This window comes from Cetorhinus maximus, chromosome 1, assembly GCF_964194155.1.
Source record: "Cetorhinus maximus chromosome 1, sCetMax3.hap1.1, whole genome shotgun sequence".
Classification (NCBI taxonomy): domain Eukaryota; kingdom Metazoa; phylum Chordata; class Chondrichthyes; order Lamniformes; family Cetorhinidae; genus Cetorhinus; species Cetorhinus maximus.
This window is the reverse complement of record NC_135879.1, coordinates 96,560,576-96,572,987: the sequence shown is the minus strand read 5'-3', so window position 1 is coordinate 96,572,987 and position 12,412 is coordinate 96,560,576. Positions and strand designations below refer to the sequence as shown.

The window sequence follows — 12,412 nt, the reverse complement described above, 5'->3', positions numbered from 1 at the left end:
CCGAGCACCCCCACCAAGGGCAAAATCCTATCCATAGACGTTTACAGCTCAGGAGGCCATTCGGCCCATCGTGTCCGCACCGGTCAACAAAGATCTGACTACACTGATCCCATTTTCCAGCACTTGGCCCATAGCCCTGGAGGCTATGGCAACCCAAGTGAATATCTAAATACTGCTTAAATGTTACAAGATTTTCTGACTCAACCACCCTTTCAGGCAGTGAGTTCCAGACTCTTACCATCCTCTAGGTGAAAAAATTTCTCCTCAACTCCCCTCTTAGCCTTCTACCTCTTACCCTAAATCTATGCCCCCTGGCTCTTAAGCCCTCTACTAAAGGAAAAAGTACCTTCCTATCCAGATTATCTATGCCCCTCATGATCTTATACACCTTTATAAGGTTCCCTCTCAACCTTCACTGCTCCAAGGAAAACAACCCCAGCCTATCCAATCTTACCTCATAGCTCAGACCCTCCAGCCCAGGCAGCATCCTAGTAAATCTCCTCTGCACCCTCTCCAGTGTAATCACAACCTTCCTAAATTGCGGTGAACAGAACTGCACGCAGTACTCCAGTTGTGGCCTAGCCAGCGTTTTGTACAGTTCCAGCATAACCTCCCTGCTCTTGTATTCTATGCCTCGGTTAATAAAGGCAAGTATCCCATATGCCTTCTTAACCACCTTATCTACCTGCCCTGCTACCCTCAGGGATCAGTGGATATGCACACCAAGGCCCCTCTGATCTTCAGTACTTTCCAGGGTCCTACCATTCATAGTGTAATCCCTTGCCTTGTGAGCCCTCCCCAAGTGCATTACCTCACACTTTTCTGGGTTAAATTCCATTTGCCACTGTTCTGCCTACCTGACCAGTCCATTGATAGCCTCCTGCAGTTTACAGCTATCCTCCTCACTATTTACCACCCTACCAATTTTCGTGTTATCCGCAAACTTCTTGATCATACCCTCTACGTTGAAATCCAAATCATTTATGTAGACCACAACAGCAAGGCCCCAGCACCAAGCCCTGCGGAACCTCACTGGAAACAGACTTCCAGTCACAGAAACACCCCTCTGCCATTAACCTCTGTTTCCTGCCTCTCATCCAATTTTGGGTCCAACGTGCCACTTTGCCTTGGATCCCATGCGCTCTTACTTTCTTGGCCAGTCTGCCATGAGGGAACTTATCAAAAGCCTTGCTAAAGTCCAAATAGACCATGTCAAATACATTACCCTCATCAACACTCCTGGTTACCTCCTCAAAAAATTCGATCAAATTTGTCAACCATGACCTTCCCTTAACAAATCCATGCTGACCATTCCTGATTAATCTGTATCTCTACAAGTGCAGATAAATTCTGTCCATCAGAATTCTTTCTTGTAACTTTCCCCACCACTAAGGTTAGACCTACTGGCCTGTAATTTCCTGGTCTATCCCTTCCTCCCTTTTTTAATAATGGCACAATATTAGCAGTCCTCCAGTCCTCTGGGACGTCACCTGCGGCCGGAGAGGATTTGAAAATTACTGCCAGGACCCCTGATATCTCTTTCCTTGCCTCCCTCAACAGGCTGGGCCTGCGGATTTATCCACTTTTAAGGCCGCTAAGCCCACTACTACCTCCTCTCTCTCTATGTTAATTTCCTCTAATATTTCACAGCCCTCCACCCTGATGTCGATACCTGCGTCGTCCTTTTCCATTGCAAAGACCAACGCAAAGTGTTCATTGAGGACTGTACCCACGTCTTCCGTGTCCACACATAGATCACCTCCATGGTCCCTAATTGGCCCTACTCTTTCCCTAGTTATTATTTTGCTCTTTATATATTTTTAAAAACCCTTTGGGTTTTCCTTTATTCTACCCACAAATGCTTTCTCATGCACTCCCTTAGTTTTCCCAATTTCCTTTTTAAGTTCCCCCCTGCACTTTTTATACTCCTCTAGGGACTCTGCCACACTGAGCCCTTGGTATCTGCCATAAGCTTCTTCGCTTTTTTTCTTAACCTTAACCTTTATGTCCCTTGACATGCAGGGTTCTCCAGATTTAATCCCCCACCTTTGTTTTTACGGGAACATATTTGCCCTGTACTCTCGCTATTTCCTCTTTGACTGCCTCCCATTATTCTGACACAGTTTTATCTGCAATTAGCTGCTCCCAGTCCACTTGGCCAAATCATATCTTATCTTAGTAAAATTAGCCTTTCCCCATTAGCACTTTTATTCCCGGCCTAGCCTTATCTTTATCCGTAACTATCCTAAATCTAACTGAGTTATGGTCACTATCTCCAAAATGCTGCCCTACCGAAACGCCTTCCACCTGCTAGGGCTCATTTCAGAATATTAAGTCCAGAACTGCCCCCTCCCTTGTTGGGCTTTCTACTTACTGGCTAAAAAAGATGCAATTAAGAATTTTATTCCCACCCTACCATGCACACTAAAACTATCCCAGTTAATATTTGGATAGTTAAAATCCCCTACTTTTACTGCCTTATTACTCTTACACTTCTCTGAAATTTGGATACATATTTGATCCTCTATCTCTCCCTGACTGTTTGGGGGCCTATAGTACACACCCAACAGTGTATTTTCCCCTTTTGTGTTTTTTATTTCTACCCATATGGCCTCTTTCGATGATCCTTCATCACTGTTATAATTGATTCCTTGATTAATATTACGACCCCCCTTCCTCTTCCATCCACCTCTCTATCTCATCTGAATACCCTATAACCCAGAATGTTGAGCTGCCAATCCTGCCCTTCTTTTAGCCAAGTCTCAGTCATAGCTGTGATATCATATTCCCACGTGCCTGTCTGTGCCCTCAGCTCATCTGCCTTATTCCTCAAGCTCCTTGCATTAAAATATATTCCATTTAGCCTTGCAAAACTCACTTCTTACTTACCTAGCCTCTGGGCAGAATTTTCCCCCATTCGGGGGGAAGTTTAGGAGCGGGCGTATGGAGGCGCACTTCTGATCGGCGCCCCCGTTTGGGGGCGCGCCGCCGTTTTATGTGGGAGGGCCAATTAAGGCCAGCCCAGCGTGACATCCGTAAGGAAGCGTTGTGCGGGCAGGGGGGGATTCCCTGCACCGAGAGCGCGCTCTTTCGCGCACGCGCACAAAAGAACACACTCATCTCCCTGAGGCTAAGGTTTGACGGGCAGGTCCATTAACTACTTTGTCAATGGCCTCAATTGGCCATTGACAGGACAGCGGGTGCACAGCTGTTTCTGCTGAGCCCCCGCTGACCTGAAAATTGAAATGAGGCGGGGGGATGTTGGGAGTTCCGCCCGGCGTCATCCCGCTTCATTTTACGCATCGGCGAGCGGGCCCCGTTCGCCAACCGGGAAAACCTGGCCTATGTTTCCTCTGCCTTCTAGACTTTATTGCAATTTTAACTTCTAATTCCATCTCAACTTCTCTCCCCTCTGAACTACTTCTCAGGATCCCATCCCCCTGCCAATTTAGTTTAAATCCGCCCCAACAGCATTAACAAACCTCCCCGCGAGGATGTTGGTCCTGTTCCTGTTCAGATGTAACCTGTCCAACTTGTGCAGGTCCCACCTTCCCCAGAAATGGCCGCAATACCCCAGGAATCTAAAGCCCTCCCTCCTGCACTATCTCTCCAGCCACGCATTCACCTGCTCTATTCTCCTGTTCCTATACTCACTATTGTGTGGCACCGGGAGTAACCCGGAGATTACTGCCTTTTGAAATGCTGCTTTTCAATTTCCTACCTAATTCCCTAAAGTCTGCTTGCAGGACCTCATTTCTCTTTCTTCCTATGTCATCGGTCCCAACATGGACCACGACCTTTGGCTGTTCACCCGCCCCCTTCAGAATGTCCTGCAGCCGTTTCGTGACATCCTTGATCCTGGCACCTGGGAAGCAACATACGATCCTGGAGTCACATCTACGGCCGCAGAAGCGACTGTCTACCCCCCTCACTAACGAATCCCCTACCACTATTGCCCTTTCCACATTTCTTCCACTTGTCCTGAGCAGCTGGACCACCCACAGTGCCATGGCCTTGGCTCTGGTTGGCCTCCACAGAGGAACTGTCACTTTCACCATTTTCCAAGGCTGAAAAACGGTTTGCAAGCGAGATGCACTCAGGGGGATTCCCTCACTACCTGCCTGGTCCCCTTCTTCTGTCTGGCGCACCTATTCCCTCTCTGCTTGCATTTCCTTAAGCTATGGGGTGACCATCTCCTGAAATGTGCTATCCACGAACCTCCCAGACTTGTGAATGCACCGTAGTGCCCCCAGCTACCACTCAAGCTCCAAAACCCAGAGCTTGAGTTGGTCCTGTCAGAGACACCTCCTACACACATGGTCATCCAGATTGCCAGGAGTGTTTAGGATTTCCCACATAGTGCAGGATATGGAAATCACTGGACTGAGCTCCCCAGACATATCTTAACCATACAGAATATGGACCCTTGCTTTTATTTTACCCATATTTCTACTTGAGTCTCGCTGTTTTGACCTCTCTGTCTCAAAGTCTCACTGTTTTAACCTCTCTCTCCCAAGGTCTTGCTGTTTTAATCTCTGTCCCGAAGTGTCTCTGTTTTAATCTCTCTCTTCCGAAGTTTTGTTGTTTTAATCTCTCTGTCAATAAGTTTCTATGTTTTAACCTCTCTCTCCCGAAGCCTTGCTGTTTTAACCCCTCTCTCCTGAAGTCTCGCTATTTTAACCTCGCTTTCCTGAAGTTTCCCAATCTATCTTAGCCAACTCACCTCGCATACTTATGTAGTTTGCTCTGTTTGGCTTTAAGATGCTACTTTTGGACTTAACTAAATCACTTTCAAACTCAATATAAAATTCTATCATACTGTGGTCAGTCTTCCCTATAGGGCCCCTTTACTGCAAGGTTATCAATTAACCATTTCTTACTGCATAATGCTAGATTTGAAATAGCTTGTTTCCTAGCTAGTTCCTCAACATCCTGATCTAGAAAGCTACCTTCTACACATTCCACGAACTCATCTTTCACACAATTACAGCAAATCTGGTTTGCTCAGTGTATATGAAGATGACCATCCCCATCATTAATGTATTACCCTTCACTACATGCAGCTCTAATTTCCTGTTTGTACTCTGCCCTAAACTACGACTGTTAGGGGGTCCATTAGCAACTCCCACCAATGTTTTCTGCCCTTGCTGCTTCTTAGTTCCACCCAAACCCGTTCTGCTTCTTGATTTTCTGAGCTTTATCTTTATCCCATCCTTTATTATCAGGGCTACCCATCCTTCTCTTCTATTTTGCTTATCTCTTCTAAAATTTAGAAGAGGCGTCAGGGAATATTTGATTCTTATTACAAATACAAAGAAAGATGTAACAAATAATGTTTATTTTTGTTCTCTGCCATGTTATTCCTGCAAATTTCTTCTTGCTTTTGAATATTTGCAAATAAATTAAAATTAACACAATTTGCTTTCAGTTTTTTGAGTTATCAACTTTTTGGGATTTTGACATTTTTTCATCTGTTAGTTTTACCAAGCTCTGAAAGTTGGTATGCTTAGAATGTAACATCTTTGTTGCGTTTTAAAGGCTAGTTATACACGAGATCATTGTAGGAATGTTCAATTAATATAAATAAAATGAAGTTGCTTCTCGTAAAAAAACTTACATCATAGTACTTACAAGGCAGTATATTTTTATATCTGTTCTTCCTCCGATTGTCTTTTGTTTGCCCAATCAAACATTCATCCAAAGGTTTCAGATCTTGCAGATGCTATTAAAACGTATACATATATACATTATAAATCTAGAAGAACAAAACATTGCCATATACGAAGGTAAAGGTAAAATACTATAGATGCTGGAAATCTGAAACAAAAACAAAATGTGCTAGAAAAACTCAGCTTCTGAAAAAGAAGTCATACGGACTTGAAACGTTAACTCTGCCTTTCTCTCCACAGATGCTGTCAGACCTGCTGAATTTTTCCAGTATTTTTGTTTCACATTTCCATGTACCTTGAGTTACAAATGGTGAAAAATAATCAAAAGCAAAATACTACAAATACTGAAAATCGGAAATAAAAATAGAAAGTTAAAAATATTCAGCAGGTCTGATGGCATTTGTGGAAAAGTAAATCGAGTAACCCTTTCAAATTGATGCCCTTCATCAGAACTTAGAGATGTAACAGGTTTCAAGCAACTGTAGACGCAACAAAAGAAAAAAAAAGTGGAACTAGAGGTGTAAATGTGAATAGCCAAATCATTATCAACAACAAATAAAGCATTTAAATAGGTATGTAGTGTAATGGTTATGTTACTGGACTAATAATGCAGAGGATTAAGATTAATGCAGAGTACACAAATTCAAAACTCACCACAACAAATTGAAAATTTGAATTTACATTTTTTTAAAAAGCTGGAAGCAAAAAAAACTGTCACTAACAAAAGTAACTGCAATGTCGGTTAGGGAAAGAAAACTGTCGTCTTTACTTGGTCTGGTCTATATGTGACTTCAGTTCCACTACAATGTGGTTCTTAACTATCCTCTGAAGTGGTCTAGCAAGCCACCCAGCTATATAAAAACTGTTCCAATAGATGGCTCACTACCACCGTATCCTGGACAACAAATGCCAGCCTTGCCAGCAACGCTCACATCATAAGAATTAACTTTAAATATAATTATGCTTTTCCCTTAAAAAAGCAGATTGACAATCACAATAAAGAAGAATTTTGTGGCGCAGCTGAAAGGTTTATTTGGCACTATGATCATTAAAATATAATTTAACTGAATTACTTTGAAACCAAATGAAAATACATATTGCAGAACAAAACTATTTCCATCACAAACTTGCACTAAAGAAGAAAAAACAAAATATACCAGTATACTCCCCAGACTTCCACAGTTCAAGAGGGGATATGCAGTCAGTGTGAGTCCCTCTCCTCTGAGAAGGACTGGCTGCTTTTGAGGTGACGTTAAAGAAACATAGACAACTAAGCAGAGTTAGGTGAAGTGACAGTCAGCCGGAGACAACCCTTTTCATCACGAGAACACAACCTAATACACGAGTGAGGCTGACTGAATACTAATTCACTGGTACAAACAAAATTAAATCGTCTGAACTACTCATGTTTTCTCTGTGGAGTGCATACAGGTTGGGGGGGGGGGGGTGCACTCATTGGATAACTATTTAACCACATATTAAAGAGAGAAAGACACTTATTGCCACTGGTGGTGGGCTGTAGTGTTAGGATCTATACACTTGTAATGTTTCAAATGTTTTTAAATCTAAAAACAAATCTGGTCTCCTCTTTCACCAACTGACTCTCAGAAGTTTAACATGGAGTACTACTCTCACTTGTGGATGTGTCATGCTGTGGGTCAGTAGGTGCTTGTGCACCTGGAATAGCACTCCAAGTTTTGCGGGAAACCACAGTACCGAATAGATGCAGGCTACCAAATGCATACTGCATCTGCTTATTAATATCATATTTGGGGGAGGGTCTATTTTGTATTCAGTAAAGTATATAGAGCAGTTCCACTGTAAATTACACCATTATAATTCTAGTACAGTGCAGTGGACAATTACATTTTCTGCATTTGCTAATAGTTGAACACGCTCAATTTTAGCACTTACCTCAAACTCCTGCGATGGAATATGCTGTTCTAGCAGTCCATGCAATGTTTTAAGGATTGCATCCAGTTTGGAGCCTGTGTACTGGCTTTCTGGAGGCACCTTTACAACAGAAAGTGTGGTAAGCTTCTCTTTAGTTACTGGCCATTCATCTACAACGGTTAAAAAAAGATCAACTGTAAGTAATCCAATAAGTGAATAAAACAAAATACAAATAATCATTTGGTAGCACAGAATTTGAGTATTGCTGAAAAAAGACATTTTGTCAAAGCTTTTCCTCTTGCACTCATCAGGACAATCACAAGAATACCAATGTCAGGGGAAGCAGCAGCTTTATACTGTATGAGAAGAGAGTGCAATTCAGCAATAAAACAAAATACATCATTAATTAATAATGCAGATATGCAAGACCATTGTTAAACTGGAACTCAGATCAAAACTACATTCCCACCAGTTTTCAGTACAGTTCTCAAGTGCTTGGCAAAATAACTGAGCTTATAACAATTTAAAGTTTGTTGTATATAATCAAACACAATTACACACACTGACATGCATACACTAAATTACATACTTATTTGCCAGCTATGGGTTTGAAATCCCTCCCCAGCCTCTTCTGTGCTGTTTGTCTTATTTGGGGTAGGTAGAAGCTCTGCCCCTTACAAGGCCTCATGTGAGGGCACAACCAGACAAAACCCACATGCTTGATCTAATTTGCAGTGCATTCCTGCCAGAATAATGGAGGAATGCACTGCCAGGGCAGCAAGATATTGACCCTTTCTGGTCTACTTTGAGGCAGTACCTTAGTAAATATTTGTAGAATGATTGGATTAAACACAGACTGCACAGCAAAATAGGAGTCTGACTTGAATGTAGGTAAAACTCATTTTTAGAACTGTTTAATAGGATATTTATCTTCAGCTTTCATGTGAAGCTTGCGTTAAAAGCCCTACCCAAAAACTATTCACTGCTAATACATATAATGGTGTCTTGTTTCACTGTTATCTTTTCTAGCACTTAAATAGACGGTAGCAGAGCAGAAATTAACCTCACAAACATAATGATATGATCACTAATGGCACAATGCCAGCAAACAGAAGCTTCCAGATTGATGATGATTCAGCATCTCTTAGGATGTTGACTTAAACAAAAGCTTTTTGGTATTTGGAGGGGAAAAAATTCACTCCCAATCCTACCACTTTGATTTATCAAATATTATGCGTCCTCTTGTTACCATGCAGTTAGAGACTGATAACATTTAAAACAAAATCCAAATGCCTAATTTTAACCAATAGAACTACGCCACAAAATTTCCCCTTTATTTAAAGGAATCAAACTTTATCATTTATAAAAGACTTAAAGAAAACAAGCACTATTAACATAAAAATATGATTTATAACTATATATGCTATGCACTCAGGTTTTCTTCCTACGTCCTCCTAGAATTCTCCCATGAGACGCATCAATCTTAAAGTTGTTTACTACTGTAGAGACCGCCCATATTTATACCACAGCCCTCTGGAGGATTTTCTTCAGCTCCAGCTATTCTCAGAGGTAAAACTTTCATTTACCCTCTCTTGACTGTGGAGGCCGCAGGCCCTTGTTCTGGTTACTTTGCCAATACTTCCAAGCTAATCTACTGGTTACTTTCTTTTTGCAATAAGACACTGTGAGGCCCACTAGCTTCAAACTAGGCAATCTTCCAGCTTCTGTTCCTCACAAAATTCAAACTGAGATTAAGTCTCACCCAATTCCCACATGGTCATCGGTGAAGTTAGTCTCTGCTTACAGCGCAGATCTGTCTAACTGTCATTTACTTTGGCTAACTTCTCTCAGAGAGCTGCAACCACACAAGGTCTAAACTGCAACAGAAAACCTCTTCCAGCAAAATCAAGATAAATTCATACCAGAGGCTCTGTATCTGAGTGTGTGTAGCATTCATAACACATTAAATGAATTGATAGTGCACATTGAAGTAAATAAAATGATCTGATAGCCATTACGGAGACATGGCTGCAGGATGACAAGAATTGGGTCCTGAATATTGAGGGGTATATGACATTCAAGAAGAATAGGAAGCAAGGTAAAGGTGGGAGAGTAGCACTGTTAATCAAGGACTGCATTGGTGAAATATTTAGAGATGACTTTGGTTCAGGAGATCAGCATTAGAAGTGGTTTGGGTAGAGATAAGGAATAGGAGGGGAAAGAATTGACTAGTAGGAGCGGTCTACAGGCCTCCTAACAGTAATCACAATGTAGGACAATGTATACACAAAGAAATATTGGATGTTTGTGATAAAGGGAAGGCAATAATCATGGGTGACTTTAATCTACATATAAACTGGAAAAACCAGAGTGGCAGCAGTAGCCTGGATGAGGAGTTCACAGAATGCTTTTGAGATAGTTTCTTAGAGCAGCACGTTCTGGAACCAACCAAAGAGCAGATTATATTAGGCTTGGTATTGTGTAATGTGACAGAATTAATGACTTCAGGGTAAAGGCACCCCTTGGTAGCAGTGACCACAATATGATTGAATTTTACATCCAGTTTAAAGGGGAGAAGAGTGGATCTAAGACTACTGGTTGCCCTTAGGTAAGTTTAAACTACGTGGGCATGAATGCTGAGCTAGCTGAAGTTAACTGCAATACTAGGCTAGGGGATAGATTGATAGAGAAGCAATGGCAGACATTTAAGGGGACATTTCAGATAACTCAAAAATAAGTATGCTTCTACTATAAAGAAAAATTCTAAAGGGAGGACCCACCATTCACTGTTAACTAAATAAGTTGGAGAAAGCATCAAACTTAAGGAAAAAGCATATAATTGCACGAAGATGAGTGACAGGTCAGATGATTGGTCAGAATATAAAGAACAGCAGAAAATGACTAAAAGGTTAATCAGGAGAAAGAAATTAGAGTAGAGGAAGCTAACTAGAAATGTAAAAATGGATAGCAAGAGTTTCCACAAGCATTTTTAAACAGGATAAGAGTAGGTAAAGTGAGTGTCAGTCCTCTAGAGAGTGAGAACAGGAATAGTAGATAATAAGGAAATTGCAGATGAAATGAACAAATATTTTGCTTCTATCTTCACTATAGGGGATACCAAAAACATTCCAGTAATAGCTGTAAATCAGGTGGCGGAGGGGAGAGAGGAACTTGGTGAAATTACAATTGCTAGGGGAGTAGTACTGAGCAAACCGATGGAGCTGCAGGCTGATAAGTCTCCGGGTCCAGATGCACTTCATCCTAGGATTTTAAAAGAGGTGGCTAATGAGACAGTAAATGTGTTAGTGTTAATTTTCTAAAATTCCATCAATTCTAGAAAGGTTCTATCAGACTGGAAAGTAGCAAGTATAACGCCTCTATTCAAGAAGGGAGGGAGGCAGAAAACAGGAAACTATAGGCCAGTTAGCTTGACGTCTGTTGTGGGGAAGGTGTTAGAATTGATCATTAAAGAGGTCATGACTGGGCACTTAGAGAAACTCAAGGCAATCGGGAAGAGTCAGCATGGTTTTGTGCAAGGGAAATCATGTTTATAACTAATTTATTAGAGTTTCTTGAAGAACTAACGTGCTGTGGATAAAAGGGAGCCTCTAGATGTACTGCACTTGGATTTCAAGGCGGCATTTGATAAGGTGCCACATCAAAGGTTCTTGAGGAAAATAAAAGTTCATGGTGTAGGGGGTAACATATTAGCCTGGATAGAAAATTGGCTGGCTGGCCAAAAATGGAAAGTGCATAAATGGGTCTTTGTCTGATTGGCAGGGTGTGACAAGTGGAGTCCCACAGGGGTCTGTGCTGGGGCCTCAACTTTTTACAATTTATATCAATGGCATAGGTGAAGGGAGCAAAGGATGGTAACCCCACAAACAGATCAGCCATGATCTTATTGAATGGCAGAGCAGGCTCCAGGAGCCGAATGGCCTACTCCTGCTCCTATTTCGTATGTTCTTCCTAAGCTCTACCCATCTCCATGGTGATGAAGCCTGCTCTGGGCTATCCTCAAACAGACCTTTAGGCTAATTATCTCTCATTTATAATTTCTCCAGCTAAGTAAGCCCACCTGCTGTTTTATAGCTCTATCTCTTCCATTCCGACTCTATTAACAACCATGGGTAACCTGAACTGCCATTTCTTTAGGTGTTCTGTCAATCGCTAAAGCCCAGCATTTTAATTACCTTACCTTCACAACAATACTCTTCCAAGAACGAAACATTACCCTTAAAATATTAACATGAACTAGATATTCACAACACTATATCTAGTGAGCAGTTAAGGAGAAAAAAAACTTTGAAAACTCACATCATCTCTCAATAACATCAATTTATAATCCTAATTCAATTGCTGAAAATTCAGTATATTTGTAAAATGAATAACTCTGTTTTACCTATGGATGAAGGATTCTGCTGCAAAGTATCAATTGGAAGTTCATCACTTCCCCAGGTAACCTCGCCCTCCTCTGTGTTCTCCATGTGACACAGTCTGGGTACCCTATCGGAATTGAACAATTATACTGCAGTCAGTTAACATGGTGCTGTCAGCACAATTCTGTATTTAGCATGTGATAAAATAATTAGATAATCACCATGTAGGAATAGGAGTTGATTTAAAATTGCCAACACAAATTTGTGGGTTTGAAGTACTGTCAACCTACCAGCAGGGTCAGAAATCACAATCTAAAACAGGTCGGGTAATTTTCATTCAAATAATCAGCTTTCATAACCAATCCCTGCTCCAGTAAAACTGGCATACAATGATTACATGATTACAATTGATATGGATGTCAAATATTCTTACAGAAATTCAAATCTGAATGTTATGCTATTTGTACTGAG

The 12,412-nt window shown here is 41.3% G+C and overlaps 1 protein-coding gene across 2 annotated transcripts in view; it reads right to left on the bottom strand.

Annotated features, from left to right (window-relative positions):
* ptpn13 (protein tyrosine phosphatase non-receptor type 13) overlaps window positions 1-12,412 on the bottom strand; it is a 280,945-nt gene that overhangs the window by 18,015 nt on the left and 250,518 nt on the right. For both annotated transcript variants that reach the window (XM_078543989.1, XM_078543998.1), the window contains 3 exons: window positions 11,965-12,068; window positions 7,584-7,732; window positions 5,632-5,722 (listed from right to left, as the gene is read on the bottom strand). In XM_078543989.1, coding sequence (XP_078400115.1) covers window positions 5,632-5,722; window positions 7,584-7,732; window positions 11,965-12,068 — 344 coding nt within the window. The remainder of the gene's footprint in view (window positions 1-5,631; window positions 5,723-7,583; window positions 7,733-11,964; window positions 12,069-12,412) is intronic.